This window comes from Oryza sativa, chromosome 1 (genome assembly GCF_034140825.1).
Source record: "Oryza sativa Japonica Group chromosome 1, ASM3414082v1".
Classification (NCBI taxonomy): Eukaryota; Viridiplantae; Streptophyta; class Magnoliopsida; order Poales; family Poaceae; genus Oryza; species Oryza sativa.
Genome location: NC_089035.1, coordinates 24,409,446 through 24,431,516, shown reverse-complemented (window position 1 = coordinate 24,431,516; position 22,071 = coordinate 24,409,446). Strand labels below are relative to the sequence as shown.

The 22,071-nt window shown below is 44.5% G+C and overlaps 5 protein-coding genes across 9 annotated transcripts; 2 read left to right on the top strand and 3 right to left on the bottom strand.

Moving 5' to 3' along the window:
• The first annotated feature begins 1,937 nt into the window (after nt 1–1,937).
• Nucleotides 1,938–5,869, top strand: LOC4324211 (kinesin-like protein KIN-8A). The gene is made up of 7 exons (XM_015776626.3): nt 1,938–3,079; nt 3,541–3,814; nt 3,975–4,025; nt 4,120–4,212; nt 4,305–4,667; nt 4,762–5,448; nt 5,558–5,869. Exons 1-7 carry the CDS (start codon nt 2,250–2,252, stop codon nt 5,588–5,590), a joined length of 2,331 nt encoding a protein of 776 aa, XP_015632112.1. The 5' UTR covers nt 1,938–2,249; the 3' UTR covers nt 5,591–5,869.
• A 296-nt stretch (nt 5,870–6,165) lies between these two features.
• Nucleotides 6,166–9,833, bottom strand: LOC4324210 (protein GAMETE EXPRESSED 3). The gene is made up of 10 exons (XM_015774904.3): nt 9,573–9,833; nt 9,217–9,404; nt 8,640–8,969; nt 8,280–8,526; nt 7,821–8,105; nt 7,620–7,706; nt 7,448–7,480; nt 7,301–7,357; nt 7,084–7,220; nt 6,166–6,992 (listed from the first exon to the last, which is right to left on the bottom strand). Exons 1-10 carry the CDS (start codon nt 9,691–9,693, stop codon nt 6,408–6,410), a joined length of 2,070 nt encoding a protein of 689 aa, XP_015630390.1. The 5' UTR covers nt 9,694–9,833; the 3' UTR covers nt 6,166–6,407.
• A 14-nt stretch (nt 9,834–9,847) lies between these two features.
• LOC4324209 (uncharacterized) lies at nt 9,848–13,457 on the bottom strand. Its single transcript, XM_015774915.3, has 7 exons — nt 13,281–13,457; nt 12,283–12,441; nt 12,077–12,146; nt 11,894–11,999; nt 11,661–11,759; nt 11,403–11,525; nt 9,848–11,290 (listed from the first exon to the last, which is right to left on the bottom strand). The coding sequence occupies exons 2-7, from the start codon at nt 12,416–12,418 to the stop codon at nt 10,154–10,156; spliced, it is 1,671 nt and encodes a 556-aa protein (XP_015630401.1). The 5' UTR covers nt 12,419–12,441; nt 13,281–13,457; the 3' UTR covers nt 9,848–10,153.
• A 122-nt stretch (nt 13,458–13,579) lies between these two features.
• LOC4324208 (uncharacterized) lies at nt 13,580–17,692 on the top strand. Of its 5 annotated transcripts, none has more exons than XR_010737881.1 (7): nt 13,580–13,789; nt 13,879–13,963; nt 15,476–15,604; nt 15,777–15,903; nt 16,793–16,978; nt 17,191–17,482; nt 17,576–17,692. XR_010737881.1 is itself a non-coding variant. In XM_015765742.3 (4 exons), the coding sequence occupies exons 1-4, from the start codon at nt 13,644–13,646 to the stop codon at nt 15,879–15,881; spliced, it is 465 nt and encodes a 154-aa protein (XP_015621228.1). In that variant the 5' UTR covers nt 13,580–13,643; the 3' UTR covers nt 15,882–16,070. The 5 variants fall into 5 exon arrangements, 1 of the variants encoding a protein (XP_015621228.1); XR_010737882.1 differs by having other exon boundaries at nt 17,097–17,482; XR_003243439.2 differs by having other exon boundaries at nt 17,097–17,692.
• Nucleotides 15,969–17,866, bottom strand: LOC4324105 (AAA-ATPase At3g50940). Its single transcript, XM_015765741.3, has 2 exons — nt 16,736–17,866; nt 15,969–16,641 (listed from the first exon to the last, which is right to left on the bottom strand). Exons 1-2 carry the CDS (start codon nt 17,723–17,725, stop codon nt 16,171–16,173), a joined length of 1,461 nt encoding a protein of 486 aa, XP_015621227.1. The 5' UTR covers nt 17,726–17,866; the 3' UTR covers nt 15,969–16,170.
• Nucleotides 17,867–22,071: the final 4,205 nt, after the last annotated feature.

The window sequence follows — 22,071 nt, the reverse complement described above, 5'->3', positions numbered from 1 at the left end:
GGGCCTCGCTTACATGGGCTTGTGATTCCAGCCCATCTGTGTGGACGGGTCGAGATTTGGGCCTACCACAGGGATGGGCCAGAATTGCTGGCCTACAAAAATAAGATAAAGATGGGCAATTCTGATTGGAATAAGTTCACCAGCAGTCCCTCAACTTTACGCCGACTTTGTATGGCATCCCAAACCCCAAAACCAGAAATCTTCATCCCTAAACTATACAAAATCATGCAATTTTGATCCTATGGCAGTATGGATCTTGGTTTAACGTGACATCCTAGTTGGCAAAATAAAAAAATAAAAAAACTATGGGACCCACATGTAAGTCTAATTATTTCTTCTCTCCTCTTTTCTCTTTTCTTCTTCTCTTCTCCTCTTCAGCGATAGTAGAGAGGGGACAAGCCGGCGGTGGCAGAGAGGGGACACGCGACCGGCAAGCCCGACCGAGCGAGAGGGGAGGCAGGCAGCGGGAGAGGCGCGGTGACGGGGACGACGAGGTGATGGGGGACAGGGTACCGGTGCGGGGTAGGCGCGTCGCGAGTGGCGTTGCGTTTGACATGGTTGCGCCCCTTGACTTGGACGGGCTCTCTAGTTGCAGCTAGGAGCTACTAGCTAGCTATATGTCCACGCGTGTACGCGCACCTGGTCATCGCGTTGGAGCTCGGAGCGGAGGTGACTGGCTATTTGGGCGTGCATGGAGGGACGCGACCGCCACCGGAGCGTGTTGTCCTCGTCGTCCGGGAGGTGCACGCTGGAGTCGCTACGAGCTCCTACGGCACCGCTGTTGGACACCGACGACGACAACGGCGATGGAGACGAACAACCGGAAGCTCGAAGACGGCCGCGTCGACCTGAGGCGGTCGTACTCATCGTGCATGTGGACGAGCTCCTTGTCGGAGGTGACCAACACCAATAGGTCCTTGTCGGCGAGGCGGTACCTGACTGCGGTGATGGCAGCGGCAGACCGACAAGCAGCGAGGCCGGCCGTGGCGCCTATCCCCTCCCCCATCTCCAAAACTGAGGGCAGCCACTCGCGATGCCTGCCTGCCCTGTCCCTCATCGCCTCGCCATCCCCATCGCCATGCCTCTCCACTCCCCCATCTCCCGCCGGTTGCCTCCCCTATCCCCCTTTTCCTCCTCCCATCGCAAGGCGACGACAGTGGCGGAGCTCGGCCGGGCTCACTAGCCGCGTCTCTCCTCTCTGCCACCGTCGGCATGTCCCCTCTCTGCCATCGTTGAAGAGGAGAAGAGAAGAAGAAAAGAAAAGAAAGAAGAGACTTACACGTGGGTCTTATAAATTTTTATTTTTTATTTTACTGATTGGGATGCCACGTCAACGAAACTAGATATCCATATTGTCATGGGACTGAAATTACATGGTTTTATATAGTTTATGAGTGAAAATATCTGGTTTGGGAGTTTAAGGATGTCATACAAATAAATTTGACGTGAAGTGGAATGACAGCTGGTGAACTTATTCCATTATTATGATTTGAAAGGTTCGGTGAGCGTAACACCAATAATGACTTATTTAAAACACATTTGTAGTTTTTTCAAGAATTTTTTTCACAAAGTATTTAGTTCCCACACATTGCTAATTTGCTAGTACCACTGTAATTTACTAGGCCACTCACGAGCTAATCACGCCCAAATTGATTGAATATGACTACCAGTAATAAGTGAAATTATTATAGGGGCATAATCACCCGCAGGTGCACAAAGCGAAGTCAATTAATGTCCCCCCGGGCCCGCATGTCATCCGCCTCTCACCGATGCGTGTACACAGAGAAAGCGTGCAAAAAGGCGAGCTCCCTCTCGACCGTTGCCACCTCGCAGCGTAGTCAGAGACCCACCCGACCGTTGCACCTCTCGCCCCACCCACACCCCTGATCCCTCGCTGACATTTCAAATCCCCGGGTACCCATCCGCCGTCCATCCCCGATCCGACGGCCACCGCGCGTCGCGTCCGTCTCCTCCCCTCCACGTCGCTTGCAACTTTTACAAGAGGAAACCGGACGAACACCTCCTCTCCTCTCCGCCTCCCCGGATCCAGAAACCCCAGCCAGCCAGCCCCCCAAATCGGCGGAATTCCGAGATCTCTTGCTGGGATTCGAGCGATTCGACGCCCTCCTCGTCTGCTGAATTCCTTCGATTCTGTGCGGTTTCGTTTCTTGGTTTGGATTTTACGGGAGGTGCTGCCCTGGGATCGATCGATGCGGAGTTTGTGATCTGATCTTTGTTGTGTGGGGAAGATGCCGGTCTCGACAAGGGCCAGCGCGGCCGGCGGCCAGCCGTGGAGCTCGGCGGCGCCCGCGCCGGCGTCGGCTCCGGGACGCGGCGGGGCGCGGCGGGAGATCTTGACGAACCACCACCACCACGGCCTCAAGGAGAAGATGCGCGCTCTCACCCTCTTCTACGAGCAGCACAAGCAGCAGCTCGCCTCGTCGCAGGGCGGCGGCGCGCGGGGCCGCCGCAGCATCCAGTACGCCGTCGGCGAGGTGGGCGGGGACGAGAACGGGAGGAACGCCGAGGAGGAGGACGACGTGGGGCGCAAGCGCCACGACGCCGTCCCGGCGGCGGTGCTAAGGGAGAACATGGCGCCGCCGGAGGAGCGAGCCCCACCCCCACCTCCAGCTCCGCCTCCCAAGAGCAGCCACGTCGTCGTGTTCTCCAGGCAGGCCGACCCAACAGAGAAGGAGAACGTCAGCCACGGCGGGATCGCCACCATGTCGTGCCCCATCAAGAAGGCGGCGCCGGCGCTCCCCGCGCCCGCGGCCAGGAAGCTCTCGCTGGGGGGCGGCATGGCCGCCAGGCTGAAGACCGCAGGGGAGGCCGGCGCCGGCAATGGCGACGCCGCCGGCAGCCGAATCATGGTGTTCGTCAGGCTGCGGCCGATGTCGAGGAAGGAGAAGGACGCCGGGTCGAGGAGCTGCGTCAAGATCGTGAACAAGAAGGACGTGTACCTGACGGAGTTCGCCTCGGAGACCGACTACCTCAGGCTGAAGCGGGTGCGCGGCCGCCATTTCTGCTTCGACTCCTCCTTCCCCGACACCACGACGCAGGCGGAAGTCTACAGCACCACGTAAGTGGAACACAAATCTCATGAGCTTATAGCAAATTAACGCTTGATTAAGCTAGCTTGTTACTGCATTTTTGTTTTTGCTTCTTGTAACTTGTTAAATTGAGAACGCAAAAAGTCCACAACTTAGGTTTCTTGCATTTTGGTATGATGATACTCAAATGTGGTAAATCTGCTGATGGAATTGCATAAGTTGATTATTAGATATTAACCCACATTTCATGAAAAAAGTGTAATAGCATTTGCTTATTTGTGATATGACATTGTAATGTGACAAACATTTTGACATGACACTCTAATGTGATAATTCTGCTGATGGAATTGCTCAATGGTAACAAAAGTTGGTCAGATATTAGGCCACATTTCATGAGAAAGTGTACTAGCCTTGTTCGATTGCGATTCATCGCTAAAATCCGGTACATATATAGCATGGAGTTAATTATCCATCTTCTTTGATGCTGCAGAACATCAGATCTTGTGGAGGGTGTTCTGCAAGGTAGGAATGGGACGGTGTTCTGCTATGGAGCCACTGGTGCTGGGAAGACCTACACAATGCTTGGGACGATGGAAAGCCCCGGCGTAATGGTGCTCGCCATCAAGGATTTGTTCACCAAGGTGAGGCAGAGGAGTCATGACGGCAACCACTCAATTCAGCTGTCCTACCTCGAGGTCTACAATGAGACAGTGAGGGACTTGCTCTCTCCTGGTAGACCCCTCCTCCTTAGAGAAGATAAGCAGGTCAGTGATCTTAAACATATTGAACTAGTATGGAAAAAGTCTTGTTCAATGATTCTATTTTGATGTTGAGTAGAATTGCCTAATACATGTTCTATTCACGCTCAATGGTAGGCTTCTTGCAGTTAGCATTCTAACAGAATAATTTATTTTGGCATTTCAGGGAACTGTTGCTGCTGGTCTTACTCACTACAGAGCATACTCCACGGATGAGGTAATAATTTTTTCCTTGGACACTACAAGTTTTACAGTGTTCTTGGTACTGAATGGTGGAAATGATCTTACGTAATTTATGGTTATTGTCACAGGTAATGAAATTACTTCAGCAGGGTAACCAGAATAGAACAACAGAACCAACCCGAGTAAATGAGACCTCATCACGCTCCCATGCAATCCTGCAGGTACATTCTAATATGTGTTGTGGTCATTCTTTCTGAACAACATGATCCCACAGGTTTGGATTGGATTGATGAAAACCTTTGAATATCTGCAGGTCATCGTCGAATATAGATCCATAGATGGAGGTAGCATAGTGACGCGAGTTGGAAAGCTCTCTCTCATTGATCTTGCTGGATCAGAAAGAGCTCTAGCAACTGATCAGCGCACGCAGAGATCAATTGAAGGCGCAAACATTAACCGCTCGCTCCTTGCGCTCAGCAGCTGTATCAATGCTCTTGTGGAGGGGAAGAAGCACATACCATATCGCAATTCCAAGCTGACACAACTCCTGAAGGATTCACTTGGGGGCTCCTGCAACACTGTCATGATCGCGAACATAAGCCCCTCAAATCTTTCCTTCGGGGAGACACAGAACACGCTTCATTGGGCTGATCGTGCCAAGGAGATTAAAACCAAGGTCTGAAACTATGATTTTACTAGTAGATGCCATTGTTCATTCTTCTTAAATAGAACAAGTACTAAACTGAAAGAATCTCATGTTTCTTTTTCAGGCATTAACCACTGCAAATGAGGAGGTTTTGAGAGTCACAGATTCTGAGACTGATCAGGCTAAGCTGGTGTTGGAGCTGCAGAAGGAGAACAGTGAGCTGAGGCAGCAGTTGGCACGGCAACAACAGAAACTACTGACTGTTCAGGCTCAGACACTTGCTTCCAATGCCTCGCCGCAGCAATCTCCTGCTCCCTCAGCGCAAATATCAACACCATGCTCAACTCAAAGAAAGGTGAAGCGTTCTATCCTAGCTGGGAACTGCTTCAACACACCAGATTCCAAAAGACCTGCAGCAGAGAATGCACAGGTCCGGGATCTGCAGAGGAAAGTCAAGGCCATGGAGGCCGAGATCGAGAAGATGAAGAAAGAGCACCTTCTGCAGCTCAAGCAGAAGGATGAGTTCATCCGTGATCTGATCAACAGGAAGACCTCAAATGTTCCTGAAGCAGCAACATGTGAGAGAAGAGTTGCCACCAGAGCAAGCGTGCGAAAGGCGCAGAAAGATGCAGCAGCTGCAGGCGAGCTAAGGAGCCCGAGCCACCGGTTTACGTCACCAGTACCAACAGCCAAGAAGCGTACCTTCTGGGACATTGGAGGCAACAGCCCTTCTACACTTGCAGTGAATGGAAGGAAGACCCGGAGCCATGTAGCCGCAGAAACACCAAAAGGCACTTCAATGCTTCTTCAGGTATCTTCGACGTTGCAAACTTGCATATTAGTCATATTTTGGCACATTCATGTGTTCTCTTTTTTGTTGTTGTTGTTGAAGACTCGCTTATCATTTCACTTTCTTGCAGCCTGGATTTGCAAGGCAGAGAGCGATCCATTGAGACAACACTCAGAAGAAAATTGCTTACAGCAGATAGGCATGTCCATACAATTTTTTCCAGCCTTATTCAACTGTGTTAATTGGAGTCAGTTGAAATTCATGTATCCATAGTCTTGAGTTCAGTTTGTCCGAGCAAACTGAAGCTCCATAGTTCTTTTTCCTAGCTTTTTAACCCATTTAAGTTTAAATTATTGGACCTGTAAAACATTTGATCAGGAGAGAGGATGTGAGCTGATTTTTAAATTAATAGTTTTGAGGCCCCAGTTTCCATACTGTAAAAGTCATTGCTGAAGTTTAACATTTTATTATTCCTGGTATTCATCAAAACAAATGACTATCCCCTGCAGCCTTAAAAGGATAATTTCAAGAAGCCAAAAGGAAAAAAAAAAGGATACTTGATGATGTTGCAGAAGTTCGCTTTATAGTTTGTAAACTGTTGGTCCCTCTCTCCCAAACACCCCCTCAGTATCAGTATGTTCTAGTGCATCTGGACCATAGAATAAAAACAGCACACGGCATCGTTAAGAACATTTTGCGAATCTGATTTGTGGATGTTGTGGCTTGGAGGACAGGAGGTTGAGGGAATTGTTCATTCATCAATCAAGCTCTCCTTTTAAAGGGATTACAGCATGACAACTTCATAACAAAGTGCTAATCTTAACAATGGCCATAACAATCAAAATCTTGAAGGCAAACCAATCCTTAATCTGGGTTAAGAAGGAAAGCTAATCCTTGAACTAATTCTGATGAAACTGAAACTGCGAAAGTCGTCGTCACGTTTCCACGCCTGATGAAGGAATTCCCCACGTATGACATATCTAAATGTTCTGTTTACTTGAAGGAAAAGTTCGCCTCCTCTTCAGATACATTCTCTTGCTGGGCGCTTTATCATGCATGGCCTCCATCAGATATTCTTCCTTGTGTGGATTTGTAGATTTGATGTCAGATACACATTCATCTTGAAAAACTTGGTCTGCTCTATCTGCATAGTTGGAAGGTCCAGCCTCTTGTGCTGCTGACTGAAAGTTTGTGCCCAGCATCTCATCTCCGTAGCTACAGTCACTGCAGCTCTCACTTTCACCAGAGCAGCTGCTGGTTCCATTCTCAGAGGAAGAGGTGCCGCTAAACGTGTTAAAGACTGTGATGCTCTCTTCCCGTGAGTTGCGAAACGAATGGCTCTTGTACTTCGTACTGTTCAAAGGCAAGATGGAATCATGCTTCAGGCCTAGCATATCCCTGCCAAGGCTGTATGAGGAGCATAGTTTCCTCTCGATACATTCCTTAGCATTTACAGTTTCACCCAATTGTCCCAAAGCTTCATTCGAGGAGGCGTCGTGGACAGTCTTCTGCTCCAGCTCTGATATCCTCTTGCCTAAGATTTTCCTCTTAGTGTGAAGAGAGTGCTACATTCATTCAGAAGGTAGAGGTGATCTGGAGTTTAGTAAAAACTAATCTGAACAGTGTAAAAGCGACAAATAAAACCAATGCACATACCCTCTTCTCCAGGAACTTTTTCAAGCCATTCTTTTGAAGCTTTTTCTTCCTCCAAAAGATGCAGCAAAAGCAGTTAACAATCGCTATCACTATGACAATAAAATGGAAGAAGAGAACAAGACGGATGTTGCGGTCGCCTAATGGACACAAGTAAATTCAGTCAGTAAGATACATTCTCAGCTAAATAACAGAAGGAAAGAAAATGAGAAAACTTCACCTTGATCATTGCCAAAGTTGGGTTTTACTGTTCTGCAAGTCCAAGCAATTCTTTGCCCTTGTGTAACAAAGAGGTGAAGTCTCACTCAGTATAATAGCTACAATTTCAATTGAAAAAACAATGAGATACCTGAGAAAAGAAACATACTTCTCGTGTAGCACTGCGTAGTGCTGCCAATTCCTGCATCAAGAAATTTCAGAGGAAAAAGGCTTTGTAAATTAGTTGACATCGTAGCTTGTACTATGTAGCAAGTTATTTTGTTTATTTGGTAAACGTAAGCATAGCAATCGCTAATAACTCCAGACCTAAACATACTTACTTGCGGCAGAAAATAACCTCAGAACAATGGTCTCATCTAGTGCAAAATCATTCAGGTCAGTACTGGACAGAAAATCTGATAGTTCTCCTGCAAGTCAAATGAAATGTATCATATGATAGTCATTTCAGTCATTATTTAGGGGTAAAAAATGAATCACACTGGACAATACAAGGACTGATTCATTCTAAGATAGGAATAAACCAGGATAGTTTCCAGTCCAGTGGATTGTTCCATTTGCCGGTGTCAACAAAGTAAGCAAAGTGCTCGATGACTTCATCACAGATAAAGATGTAGAATCACCAATAGTTTGGTTTGATTTTGCTTCCATTATGGTCTGGCTGACATATACTGAAAACCCTGAGCAGTCAAGGACGGGACTTGCATGGATCACTGATCCAGGTGTTGTTCTTTCAGGAAACCTTCTGATGTCACCATTAGGGGAGATTGAATACAGGGTCCCATCTAGTGAGCCAACTGATATCCAACCTGTTACAGCCTTACAGTAGTCAAACAAAGTAGCACGATGAAAATATATTACTACAAAGTAGCACACTCACAGGTGTTGGTGATACTATGAATGTGCAAGTGAATGCAACCACTGATGAGGACACACATTAGTCCAAAACCAAACACAACTTCAAACAAAATAAAGAATCTTACCATTGGAATCAACAGGTGGCAAGATTTTCTCATTACTCAGTGGACCAATGGTCTGCTGCCATGAAATGTTTCCTGTCAAAACATCAAGCCCCATTACAATTGACTTCCTTGGAAGGACAATGTATAAGAGCCCATTATTTCCTGGTACAATATTCATCACTTTGTCAAGTGAGCCCAAGTCTTGGATCCATCTGTACTGACCGCTCTTAATGTACAAGGAGTAGAGCTGGCCTTCAGTATTTGATACCTGTGTAGGCATATGGATTGCAACAGGAAATTAAGATATAAATGATATGATAAAAAGGTGAGAAGACAAAACTACGGATATTGAAAACAATTAGTAGCGAAATGAGGCCTTACATAAAGAGTTCCCTCACATCGATCAACAACTGGAGGTGAATTGAAATAGCAGCCTGAGATATTTGTTTTGCAGCCCAGACGGCTGACGAGATCAGCCACAGGCCCTGCACTCCACTGTAGCTCAGCATGCAACGAGAAAGCGAAAAGGCCACGGTTTCTAATGGTAAGAAAAAGAGATGAAGAACTGCCACTGATCGATAGACCGATGATCTCCTCAGACCTCCCTGGTGTTGCATTGTAACTGAAAAATACTTCTGACGGTGGATCAGCAGTGTGTAGTTTCTTCGGAGTTATCTTTATGACCTTGTTATCTTCTGCCACCAAATATATCTGCAAAATGGATACAACTCGTTCTGACAAGGCTTACAAATGGAACAGCAAAGCAATCCATACATCTAAATAAGCATTTTCGCACAGTAAAACCTTATCCATCATAAAATGAAGAGTCGCAGCGGCAGAAAGGAGAGGATCGAACTACTGAACAATTGAGACTACAAAAAGGATCATGCATAATTTCACTGCAAGTCTTTACCAGATCATATGCATCACAGTTTCACAAAAAAACTCAATTGATTACCTCATCCCTCTCGGCAACCGGACTGATGCCCTCTTTACAGGTGTGACCGAGAGTAACCATCCAAGCGATGGACCCATTTCGCTCGAAGGCGACAAGGCTCTTCTTCTCAGAGCAAGCGATGAGACGGCCGTCATGCCCAATCAGGGGGCTCCCGAGGGCACCAGCGACTCCTGGAGGACGCCTCTGTACTGCAAAGAAAACATCTAAAATCAGACACAACTCCGTGCTGCAAAGAAAACATCTAAAATCAGACACAACTGCAACCGTACGTCTCTCATGGCAGGAAGAACATCCAAGAAGCAAAAGAAATCACAAGAAACCGTGGGAGAGACAAATGTACAATACGTACGCCTTACCATTTCCAGCGGTTGTTGTTGTTGTTGCGGGGAGTCGCTGATGCCTGGGTGATTGTGAGCACCCTGCGCCGATCAGAACGCACACGAGCAAGCACAGGCGATGCAGCGCATCCATGGCCATGGCTACTCCGGTTTCGTTTCAGAGAGAGTTAAAAAACTGAGAAGAAGTGAAGAGAACGCAGGAGGTTGCCTTGTTATATAGGGGAGGTTAGTACTTAAGTAACCGCCCAAAACAACCCCAAAAAAGTTTACACGCACGGACGGACAGGTAGGCGTGGCAGAAGCAAAGTGGGACCCACATGTCAGTGACAGCTGCATAGTCTTAGATATTACAGCAGGATACAGAAAGGACAGTTAACACAAGCGGGCTAGCAGGCAGGCATGGAATTCTATGAAAAATTCTACTAGATGCTAGCGCAGCATGTTCCGAAGTCCGAACACCCATATCATAGATAGGGCAACATAAAGATAAGAACGTATCACATATGTGATCATAAACAGTCAAGAGAATTTACTGAAGCATTGCCATCTTCCATGACTTTACACGGTAGCCTATGAAACGCCGAAGATTTTGGGTCAAGTTAGCTTCTTGGTTTTCCAGCCAATCGTCTCCTCATCAATGAGAGCCTTGATCTTGAAGGTCTTTCACATTCATCAGCACTATCTTCACTATCTGAAACAACAATCCTCTCCACAGGAGTTGTGTTTTGTTGGATGGAAGACTTGCTTTGCCTGGCATCTTTCTGTGGATCAATGGTACCCAAGATCTGATTTTTGAGGACAGGCGCTGACAACGGAAGTTCATTGGGCTTCCTGTTGTTTTGAGAACAATCTGTTTGCATATATTCCTTCTCAATGGTCTTGTCTGCAGGCAGCTCAGATTTCAATGACAGCCTCTTACTTAGTAAATGCAGCTTCTTTCGGCCTTGATTGCATTCTTTACTTGGTATCAACTGGGTACTTGGAAGTACATTTTCGTTGTTAGAATTTTGTTGAACCAGATTAGTATGCCCAATGGAATTTCCCCCTGAAATAACATGCGATTGTCTTTTATCCAGATTACTGAAGCCTGACAATGAAGGCAGATGATTTGGAGCCATGTTTTCCTTCTGAACATTGCTCTTGCTTTCAGGCTTTGCCGATTTCAGTGACAACTTCTGACCAAGTGACCTCACATTTGTACCATCGCCTTCTGATGCTTTATACAAGCTATCTAATGACTCACCAATGCGCTTTGCACTACTCTTCTCTAAAGCATTATCAGAAGATCCCATGACAGGATGCTTAGTGTTCGATGATGCTGATGCTAGAAGATGATTAGGTAACTTATCTTCCACACTGCCATTACTGTTCTTGCTAGGACCTTCTGATGTAACAGGAAGCCCCTGCCCAAGTAACTGCAAGTTCCTTCTAGTTCCTTGGTATTCTTTCTTTGAAGTCACTGCACTATCTGCGATGACAGATATGCTTTCTGAGGTATCATTCAGTTTGCCTGAAACATCAGACAAGCATGCAGTAGGATCAGTGGGTCTTGCTGTCGATGATAAGTGGTTTGTCACCAGGTCCTTTTTGCCAGTGGTGGTATTCTCTTCAGGTACTGATTTCAGAGATAACTTTTGACTAAGTAGCCTCATCTTCTTTCTACTCCCATCACAATTTTTATTTGAAGCTTTTGGCAAAGGCTCCAGGCTTAGCTTCTCCTCTTGTATGTTTGGTGCCTGAAAATTTGATAACACACAATAAGCTCAAGCAAACATCAAGAGAAAACTATCACACTATTGGAACAACAACTCAGCAAAATTGAATCCATAATTTGATATGCTTCTTTACCAGGGTTGAAACATCTACAGAGCTCCAACCACTAGCGCCAATTGCTGAAGGATTAGCATACTTTTCAGTCCAGGACCGAGCATTTATGTCAAAAACTTGTCTGTTGTATTTGTACTCTCGACTCTGTCACAGAAAACAACAATACTGCTTTAAGATGAAGGACAAGTACTTAACATATTAATATTATGTATCACTATTCTCCTGCTGTTCCCATGGAAATGCACTTGCTACTTCCTTGCAGTAAAATGTACTACTTACTATTTCAGCCATCAGCCCATCGTCAGGGTTTGGGTCACTTAGCAGCAAACCAATGCTTGTCAAAACAGTAGCAATGTTGAGCGATGGTTGCCAGGCACCCTGCACATTAGTATTTGTTCAATATAACACAAACTGTTTGAAATTTTAAGAGGAAGTATAAATTGTTGAATTTTAAGACCTCAGAAGTCATGCACAGCAATTCATCTAGTTGTAAAGTAACTCCTAACAATTACCTTTGGTGGTAAATTTAGTATATCAAGGCAAATTCGTCCTCCATTGTCTATGTTGGGATGATAAATAGGAGTAACAAATGTCACATTGGGAGGTTGAAAAGGATATCTGCATCGCAGCAAAAGCAAAACCTTCAGAACATGATGAATCATAAGTGAAACACAAGTTGGTTTCCATTATAATACCTTTCAGGAATTTGGATCTTCAGAACAAAAACTCCTTTTGAATAAACAGTTTCATCAGGTCCCTGTATTCCTTTATTTAATGAGCAGGGATGCCAAATGCAAAGCAAGGGCAATAACAGTTAGCATGCCAGATTTAATTATTGAGTAGAAAAAAATGATATACTGCTAGGGGCATAGGGTTAGTACTGAAAAGACAAAGAACGTACTGGCCTCGAAACTCAACAACGATGACAAGGCACTTTCATCCCCAGAAAGATTAAGGGAGACCCCATGAGGTGGATCATTTAGAAGAAGCTTAACCTCTTTCTGCATTCGCAGATTCAGTCTTGCAGCCTGAGCCATCTAATAATTTAAAGGGTATCGGCCTGAAAATTAAAGGTACATTACTTTTCAGTGGTTGACAACTCAAACATTAAAGCATTTAACTCATACACATTAAGATAAAAGGACATGCATGAACATTGTTTTGCACAATATTCTTGATCCATATTTCATCTGTACCAAATAATGTAGTCTTGTGCACCACGTATACAACTGAAACAAGACATGAGGACAACATAGTACAAATTTGCAGAGAACAATGCTTGTGGTTTGATTTTTTTTTCTTTAAGAATATACTGAATCCTGCTAGTTTGCAATGATTATGTCAAGTAAGGGCAAGCTATCAAAGATCACAGATGAGAAGTTCTTCATGGTTCTCAATTCTCATATAGGAGTAGTTCCCTCTTCTCCTTAATCCATGTAACTTTTTTTTTAGAGAAGGGTATTTTACCTGGCCTCTACATCCAACCGGATATATGCAGTCTTTAATCCGTGTAACTTGTTCATCATTAATTTAAGATAGAAAGAAATTGTTCGCTTCACCTAGAAAGCTAGAACAATGGGTCCAACACAACTACACACGCTGCACGCATCTAAATTCAGCACTTTCACGAAGCAGGAGCAAAGCTCTAAGGTGAAAACCAGACAGCTTACAACCCCCATGTGTTCAAGCCTTCAAGGCAAATAAATCAGCACTCTACATTTCACCAGCAGACCGCACCATCAGCGGACCAACTGGCGCGCGGTGTCCCCCCCCCCCCCCCGCGTCGCTTCTCATTCGCAGGCGCCATGGCGGCTAGTGGGGAATTGCGTCGAACAGTTGGCGACCCCGGACGAGGCCGGCCGCAGATTGGAGCACAGCGGGAGCATGTCAGATCCTTACCTGCCGCATCAACGGCGACCAGCTCCGGCGGCCACAACGGCAAGGGTCTTCCTCCTCCTCCTCGGTTGCGCCCGGCGATCGCGAGCTCCCGCGTCTCGTTTCGAAGGGGATTTTTGGAGGCGAGAGGCGGGAAGAAGTGAAGGCGATGGCGCGGCGTCGCGAAAGGCAAGCAAAAACGAGGAGACGAGAAAAAAAAAATCATGGACCTATATGGGCTTAGTCTCTCTGCACATGGGCCACATAATGGGCCTAATTCTACGGCCCAAATACTTAATTTTGGGCTTTCCTATTTTCCGGCCATTTTACCCTTTTACTATCATCCAACGGAAGAGGGGAGAGGAGAAGCGAACCCTCCTCCCGGCGATGGCGACGACGGCTGCGGCGTACGGCTGCCCGGCGGCGGCGGCGGCGGCGCCGTTCGCGGCCAGCGTCTCCCGCCGCCGCGCGCCCCTTTCCTGCGTCTCGCTCGCTTCCTCCTCCTCCCGCAGGCGCACGGCGGAGTTTCCCGGGTGCGCGCCGCTGCTGCTGGCTTCTTCCTCCCTCTCGAGTCGAGCTCGGCTTCGTTTGGTGTCTGAGTTTGTGTTCTCTCCTCTCGCAGGTTGAGGGTTTCGTGTCTCCGTAGGATACTGGCTGTCTCTGCGTGCTCCGGGGAGGCTGATTCGGACGCGGGGTCTGCGCCGGCGGTAACTTTCTCCACTCCCTGCGTGCTTTCTGATCTGTTCCGATTGTAAGGGATGAACTAGCTTTGGGTGTTTTCTTGGAACGGATTAGTTGTGCTCTTGCTAGCTTTGGTGATGCTGATGCACCACCTCCAGTGAATTCAGTAGTATGTCCTATAAGAATGTAAAGATAAAAATCTTGCTCCTCTTGAGCCTGATCAGATGGAATTCCTACTGGGAGGCCCTAGGAACCATAGGGGATTTAGCAGGATGGAGAGATACAGAGCTCTTGGGGATTCATTGCAAGTTGATACAGTTGCATGCCATTTCTCTGTGCTGAGGGACATGTTCCCTAATGGTATGAATGCCCTGTGCATGTTCCCTAATGCCATTACTGATGTTCTAAATCCTACTGCTGAAAGAATTGAATCATTCATCAGATGATTTGGTTGCTATGACCTGGTGATCGGGGACAGCTTGTTGAACAACATTGCTGGTGATCGGGGACAGCCTGTTGAACAACATTGCTGGCAGCAACCGATACCACCATGATGGTTTGGAGGGTGAACATTATGTGCTTTTCTATCGCTATTCAGAATCATCGATGAAAATTCTAGTAGTTAGTTGTGGTAGGCTGGTAGCAGTTGTAATACAAACTCTCTGATAACGGATTTCGTTACCCAATCAGCAGCAATATGAATGTCTGCTTAAATTGTAGTAAGTTGTTAGGATATGTGACATGCAAATATATAACATTAGTATGGAGTGGAAATGGCATCCTGCATGTATATCTACATATAGGAGACATAGTCACATTACACCGTGCAAATATACTATGGGCCTGTTCACTTTGATGCCAAAAAAAAACCTTGCCAAAATTTTGGTATAGTTGCCAAAATTTTGGCAAGATTTCTTATATAGTTACCAAAATTTGGTAGCAAACTAAATGTAGCCACTTTTTTTTGGCAACTTTACCAAAATTTGGTAAGGTTGAAAATGGCATCAAAGTGAACAGGCCCTATGTGAATTATGGATGATGTTCAACCTGGTGTCTTGATGTAGACTACTAAGTTATGATTTTTAACTTTGAGCTTGGAATAGGGTGTGGTGTTCCAGCATTCTTTTGTTCACCTCTTAAATGCACATATGTTTTGGTTCATAAAGATATGCTAATTGCTAAAAGGGTAATGTTTCATTAAATTTGTGTTTCTGGGCATTTTAGAGACTGATTTGTGCATATGACCTTCAAAAACAATATGCTGCATGGTGCGAAAATACGGAAAATAACACCTTGTTTTTTTCCTGATATGTCCTGTACAGCCATGGACTGTGCAACTTGACTGCATGGGCAGCTTCAAAAACTGAAAATAAATAACTCAAGTTAATAATAATATTTTGTGTAATTTACCATTTCAATGCCATGCAAGCGTCTTTCTTCAGATAGTTCATTATTCACCATATGAATGGAATGCGGGCATTCTTACTAATCACTACGCTGGAATGGCTTAAATGACAAAATTTTGTTTGATGTTACAGGAAAGCACTTTTGATCTAAATCTTCCAAGAAGAAGCTTACTTGTTCAATTTACATGCAATGCATGTGGAGAAAGGACCAAGCGGTTGATAAATAGGGTTGCCTATGAAAGAGGAACAATATTTCTTCAGGTAAGTTATTTTGTCTGTTTACTTATTTGCAGCTTCATTCAGTCCAAATTTTATTTATACACTGCTCACATGCTTGCTTTTGTTAAATATGAGAAAAGACCACATGGATATGCCCGTTTGTGTCCAGGCATGCACTGTAAATTTGTGTTCTGATGTTACATTGCATATGCAGTGTGCAGGGTGCCAGGTGTACCACAAATTTGTTGATAATCTTGGTCTAGTTGTTGAGTATGATCTACGAGAAGAAAATGGGATGAACACCGATACTGAAACTTGATCTGTTATGAGAAAGCATTTTGGTAGGCAATTTGTCTTCTAAAAGTCATGGTTTTTGCAACAGTGATGGTTTGCACATTGTAGCATGTTTAGATTGAATAATACTTTACTTTGAAACTGCTACATATGAAACCTTACTATGTATTTTGTGATAATAGAAATAGTATCACAAGCTCATTTCCCTAGAGTACATTATTATTCCAAAAATGATCTTTTACTAGTAGTCAAAACGATACATCTGACAGAATTTGATGCACTAATTATATGCTATGCACACTGTTTAAGCATCATTATTTGCTTGCATCTTGGGGATCTTGATTCTCTGGGACATCATTTTTCTTCATCATCCCTTTCTCTGTTTCTTCTGCCTTCACCACCTGCTCCACATTTTCAGCTTTGCCTTCCTTGCCAACATCTTTCTTTCTCTTGAGGAACTGAATAAGGCCTTCAAGGGCAACATCAGTGTCATCATTCCTCATGAGCACCTCAGCTACCTCTGCTGGTGTCACCATGACCTCCTTGATCAACTCTTCTATCTCTGGGTATGTGGCATGGTTATCAATGGAGTGGTAGTTAGAGGCCAGAATTCTAAATGACTCTGGGCAGCAGTAACCCATATGGACATGCATGTCCATCCTGCCAGGACGCAGAAGCGCAGGGTCGAGCCTCTCCTTGTAGTTTGTCGTGAAGACAATTATTCTCTCCTCCCCACTTGTTGACCAAAGCCCATCCACGAAGTTGAGTAGCCCAGATAGTGTTACCTGTTCCAACATATTACCCAAATACACAACATAGTTGGTAAAAAGACCCCAAAAAAAATAAATGTAAGAGAGGCTAATGATTCCAAGTTATAACCTTGTCCTCTGAAGGATTGGATTTGGAACTCTCTTGACCTTCCTCCCGTTGTTGTAGCTCTAGAGTGCAGTCGATATCTTCTATAACTAGGATTGACCTGTTGGTCATCCCGATGAGCAACCGTCGAAGGGTTGAGTTCCAGTTGACCTCAGTCAGCTCGAGATCATATACGTCGAACTTGAGGTAATTGGCCATGGCTGCAATCAAGCTGGACTTGCCAGTTCCAGGTGGGCCATACAGAAGGTACCCCCGTTTCCATGCTTTGCCAATCTTCTTGTAGTATTCCTTTCGCTTGATGAACCTCTCAAGATCATCCATAACTGACTGCTTCTGCTTGTGATCCATGGCGAGCGTGGTGAAGGTCGAGGGGTGGTGGAGGTCGATGGCGAACCACGACTCACCTTCGTTCATGTAGATCTTCAGCGTCCTGTCCTGATCCTTGATCTTCTTTGCAGTGGCCAGGATGTGAGGGAGGTAAGAGTTGAGGGCCTTGTCCTTGTGCTTCTTGTGGAAGCTCATCTCGAAGGACCGGACCTCGAGCCGGTAGTTGCCGTTCCCGCCACGGCCGTTGCCGTTGCCGTTGCTGCTGCTGGAGTTGTCGCGGCAGACGAGGCGCCACCTGAACTCGGAGCCCTCATGGACGTCGGCCATCTCCTCGCCCTCCTCCATGCTGAACATCATGCTCTTGGTCTCGTCGACGCGGCTGACCCGGAGGCGCTGCATGTCGGTGTTGATCCTGGTGGCGAGGTACGTCCTGACGGCGTCGTAGAGCTGGTTGTTGGTCCAGCCCTCGGTCTCCTCGATGATGACCATGTGCTGGGACGACATGCGCGACCGCAGGTACCCGACGCCGGAGAAGAGCAGGTCCCGCACCTCGTACGGCACCAGCTCGTTCACGACGCCGCGCACCAGCATCGCCGACGCCGCCAGGGACGCCGCCGTGGTGACGGCCCTCTTGTACGACTCGATGGCCTTGTCGTAGGACGCCATGGCTGGCTGGCCGTCCGGCGAGCCTACTGCTGCTGTTGGCTCTGGTACGTCTCTGAAAACCTTCTTTCCTTCCAGACGAAGTGTTTGGTGGTGGTCTTAAGTGGCCGTATGCTGGTAATGGTCGGTGTTGAATGACTGGGCGTTTAGCTCATTAGCTGGGCTCCCGGTTTTATAGACGCCAGTTGGTTCTGTGTCAAAGTGGTTGATGTCCCTGATGATGACTGATTATTAGTAACATGAGGCTTAAAAAAAAATATGGGGCAGATTAGTGCGTTGTCCAAAAAGGAGGTCGTGGCCAGAGTAGGGAGAATGGCTTGGTGAGGATTTTCTAAAGGCCCGGGGGGGGGGGGGGGGGGGGGCTTTGATTCCTGAGGTGGCGGTACAAAACAAACACCAGAAATGGTATTGAAAACTGCCTAGTTGGGTATTGAAAGCTCAAAAGAGAGCAGCTAAACTGAAGCCTCGCTGGACGCCCCACTTCGTGCGTGTTGTTTATCTTGTCGCTTTAGACCTATTTGATGTTGACCGGCATGTTTGTGCTTGGGATCCAAGTTAGTAAATTGTAGTATAGCCCTTGTTTAGTTCCAATTTTTTTCTTCAAACTTCTAATTTTTTTTATCACATCGAAACTTTCCTACACACATAAACTTTCAACTTTTCCGTCACATCGTTTTAATTTCAACCAAACTTCTAATTTTGGCGTGAACTAAACACACCCAAAATTAAACATAGTATGGATTACAGTAGCAAAGTACACTGCACTAAAACATGTAATACTACTATACCAAAGTACACGGATTTGCAGAATGCATATGTGATATGTCTGAAGCATTTGCACTGTTCAAATTTCCCTCCGTCCCAAAATAAGTACAGTTTTAGCACTGTTCATGTCTAACGTTTGACTGCTCGTTTTATTTGAAAAAAAAATATTATTAGTATTTTTATTATTATTACATAATAAAACATTAGTACTTTATGTGTTACTAATTTTTTTTAATTTTTTCATAAATTTTTCGAATAAAACGAACTGTCGGAACGCTAAACACGGATATTTATGGCTGTACTTATTTTGGGACGGATGTAGTACATTGTAGTATATGGCACATTCACATGCCCTGTTTGCCTCTTCTTTTGTTTCTCATAGGATCGGACAAAATTGATGCCAAAAATCTGCACTCGTGCACGATTCCTTCCGGCTATTTTTGGGATCTGCTATTCAAAGGGCTTGTTCACTTTGATGCTATTTTCAACCTTACCAAATTTTGGTAAAGTTGTCTAAAAAGTGGCTACATTTAATTTGCTGCCAAATTTTAATAACTATATAAGAAATTCTGCCAAAATTTTGTGGCATAGTTGCCAAATTTGGTAAGGTTTTTTTAGCATCAAAGTGAACAGGCCAAAGTATGCAAAGGTAGACCTACAGACTTCATTATTGTATATCCCAGTCATCATCACATTCAGTTGAGGGGGACACAGGAAAAAGGAGAAAACTTTTCTATTTGGCGCTTTTGCTTCGAGGCCAGGGCTTTTCCGATTTTAACGTCTCGAAAAGAAAATGCACTACGAGCATCCAATTTCGAAGAGAGCTGTGTGTCGGCAATCGCATCGCATGGGCTGCAGAATTTTCGCTGGAAATTTCTGCTCCAGTAGCCACCGGACGACTTCGTTTTGGTCTCTCTAGCTAGACTAGAGGGTTTAGCGTCTAGCGTTTCCGCGGTCTGCGTCGGGCCCGTTTTCCATACGTCTACGTGCGTACGGGGTGGTGCTGACGACGAACACGTTGACGTCGGATTAGGATTATCGTGAAGGAGAAGAAAGGGATTATCATGGTAGGGTTTATGACTTGTTTGGACTCATGCATGATCAAGCTTCTTTCGTAAGGAAATGGATTTTACATTGATTTTATAGGATTTTTGCATAAATCAGTACAAATCCAATGAAAGTGCGAAGGGAAAAAAACCAGCGTGCCAAAGCATGCCTGGAGTACAAGCCTTGTCAGTGAAATTTAGCATCTTGTGTGTCGCAAAAAGAAAAAAAAAACCAAACACCATGCTAAAGAAAATGTGAGGGTAAAATCAATTATTGACCGGATCATTACCTCTGGATTATTTACTTCATTGTAGGGGTGAATCAAATATTTTAAATAAATAAAGTGAACAAATAATACTCACCTTGTTTCATATTATAATTTAATTTAAGTTTATAGAAAAGTTACTAACATCGACAACACCAAATTAATTCACTATAATCTAATTTATTTGGTGTTGGTAATGTTATTATAATTTTCTAAAAATTTGGTTAAAATTGAAAAGGTTTGACTTAGAACACTTGTAGTATGAAACAGAGTGAGTAGCTTAGGCAACGTAGTCTATACAACGCAATAGAAGAATGCTTTTGTTTTTTTAGAAAAGAAAGTTTTAGAGACATTGAGTAAATAATCTGCAGCAATAATCCAGTAAAGTAGTAGCTGAAAAGAACATATGGCCTAAGCATTAGAAACTACCTTCCCTATGTAGTATTTTCATTTGTAGATTTAGAGCAAAATTCCCTTCGATCCTCTTCCCCTCTCTCTCTATCTCCTTTTGCCTTCTTGGTTCGTGTATGGAGCTAACTTTTTTTTTGGTGTGAGATCTAGTATTCTCTTCTATTCTCAATAATTTAGGGGGTGTTTGGAAACTAGGGACTAAATTTAGTCCCTCTTACAAAAGTATAAGTCCCTATAGTAAGGACTTATATTTTTGTGAGAGGGACTAAAGTTTAGCCCCACTTTAGTTCCTCCAACCAAACACCAACTAACTCAATTGAGTATCTTGCATGGAGCATTGAGACTGCTCTCACAGCGTTAACTTTGAAACCATACGTACTAAAGTTTTCGTTGGTCATCATCGCCTCCACATTGAGATGGAAATGATTGTGTCATGAAGTACTTTCCGGACAAAATGTACTCATATAACCCGTCTACAGAGTACCGATTATAATACTGAGAGTCCAAGAAAGTTTTTGGTCAAATTTTAGAAGTCCAACCTTTTTTTTTAGAGATTGGAAAGGTGTCTCTAGCGGCGACTACTGATGACTTGACAAGTCATTAAGTTGGTGCAGTGTTGTGGAAGACGGTATACGGATATCGGACGGAGAGGGTACCGCTAAACGATTAATCGGAATGCGGACGATTAATCGGAATTTGGCGGAAATATAACGTTTTGAAAATATATGTACATAGTTGATAATAGTTTTCCCTTTTTGATAAACAAATGCATATAACTTAATATATTCCTTCTATATATCCTTAAATAGAATAACCATATATGATATTTAAATAAGTTCATAATGGATAGCTGTTACTGTATATCTCAATTCTGACGTAGTGATGGGTTTTTGTTCATAATGCATGAAATGAATTATCAAGAGAATGTAGTACATAGCATAAATGACCGTAATCAAGGTCCCAAATAACATATGTATCGGCTTCATCAAATACAAACTCCAATAACCTGATCATCGTCAAAATCAAGGAACTCATGTTCAAACTTTAGAGGAAGTCAGTTCCTTGTCATTTTATATCTTGCTGCCTTGTGAGAATTTCGGAAGAGCAAACTTCTAGTCAATAGTAGTAAAGGGCACAGCTAATGAGCTGGATTGTGGAATCGACCTTTGTCATCACGCCGATTATACGGCTAATTAGACGGAGACGGACGATTTAATCGGTAATGATCGGATTTATGCGTTCGTTACCGACTAATGATGACCGCATCGGCGTGACGTGACGGACTGATCTCCGTATCCGTATTATCGGACGTATTAACGGCCGTTAACACCGTTTTCCACAACACTGGGTTGGTGGGAGAGGAGGCGATAAATGAGCATAATTTCTGTTTGGTTGTGAAAAGGAGCATAAACATCCTAATGTACCAAACATTTAATAATTAATACTACACCATGTGTTTAAAACTATTATCTTCACATGCCACACTACTAGAAAAACAGTCTTCTTCTTATGTGGACGACCGGTCCCACATGTACGAAAAGGCATGTGAAAATGATTTTTTTTTTCGCAGGCGGATAGGAGCGCGACGCGCTGCCTGCGATGGCCACCTAGCCGCCTGAGAAAATGGGACAAGTCCGCCTAGGAAAATATGCGTGCTAAAATATAAATTTTCCCGCCAAATCTTTTAATATCAATTTTTAATCAATAATGTTGCAATTAATTAATTAATACATAAATACATTTAGCCACTAACAAACTAGGATATAATACATGTAATGCATTAGTTAAAAGGGTCGCCAATACATACAACTAATATTGTCATTTTGAAATGCAATAATATAATTTTCATTATGGCATCGTG

Bases quoted from the DNA above. Each gene is read 5' to 3' on its own strand.
- LOC4324211 (XM_015776626.3), top strand. From the start codon at position 2,250: ATGCCGGTCTCGACAAGGGCCAGCGCGGCCGGCGGCCAGCCGTGGAGC. The intron at 3,080-3,540 runs GTAAGTGGAACA...TTGATGCTGCAG, and splicing joins GCGGAAGTCTACAGCACCAC to AACATCAGATCTTGTGGAGG. The intron at 4,026-4,119 runs GTAATAATTTTT...TTATTGTCACAG, and splicing joins GAGCATACTCCACGGATGAG to GTAATGAAATTACTTCAGCA.
- LOC4324210 (XM_015774904.3), bottom strand. From the start codon at position 9,693: ATGGCCATGGATGCGCTGCATCGCCTGTGCTTGCTCGTGTGCGTTCTG. The intron at 7,358-7,447 runs GTATGTTTCTTT...TTGTTACACAAG, and splicing joins TACGCAGTGCTACACGAGAA to GGCAAAGAATTGCTTGGACT. The intron at 6,993-7,083 runs GTATGTGCATTG...GAATGAATGTAG, and splicing joins AAAAGTTCCTGGAGAAGAGG to CACTCTCTTCACACTAAGAG.
- LOC4324209 (XM_015774915.3), bottom strand. From the start codon at position 12,418: ATGGCTCAGGCTGCAAGACTGAATCTGCGAATGCAGAAAGAGGTTAAG. The intron at 12,000-12,076 runs GTATTATAATGG...GCTGCGATGCAG, and splicing joins AAGATCCAAATTCCTGAAAG to ATATCCTTTTCAACCTCCCA. The intron at 11,526-11,660 runs GTAAGTAGTACA...TTTCTGTGACAG, and splicing joins ATGGGCTGATGGCTGAAATA to AGTCGAGAGTACAAATACAA.
- LOC4324208 (XM_015765742.3), top strand. From the start codon at position 13,644: ATGGCGACGACGGCTGCGGCGTACGGCTGCCCGGCGGCGGCGGCGGCG. The intron at 13,964-15,475 runs GTAACTTTCTCC...TTGATGTTACAG, and splicing joins ACGCGGGGTCTGCGCCGGCG to GAAAGCACTTTTGATCTAAA. The intron at 15,605-15,776 runs GTAAGTTATTTT...TTGCATATGCAG, and splicing joins GAGGAACAATATTTCTTCAG to TGTGCAGGGTGCCAGGTGTA.
- LOC4324105 (XM_015765741.3), bottom strand. From the start codon at position 17,725: ATGGCGTCCTACGACAAGGCCATCGAGTCGTACAAGAGGGCCGTCACC. The intron at 16,642-16,735 runs GTTATAACTTGG...ATGTTGGAACAG, and splicing joins CCAATCCTTCAGAGGACAAG to GTAACACTATCTGGGCTACT.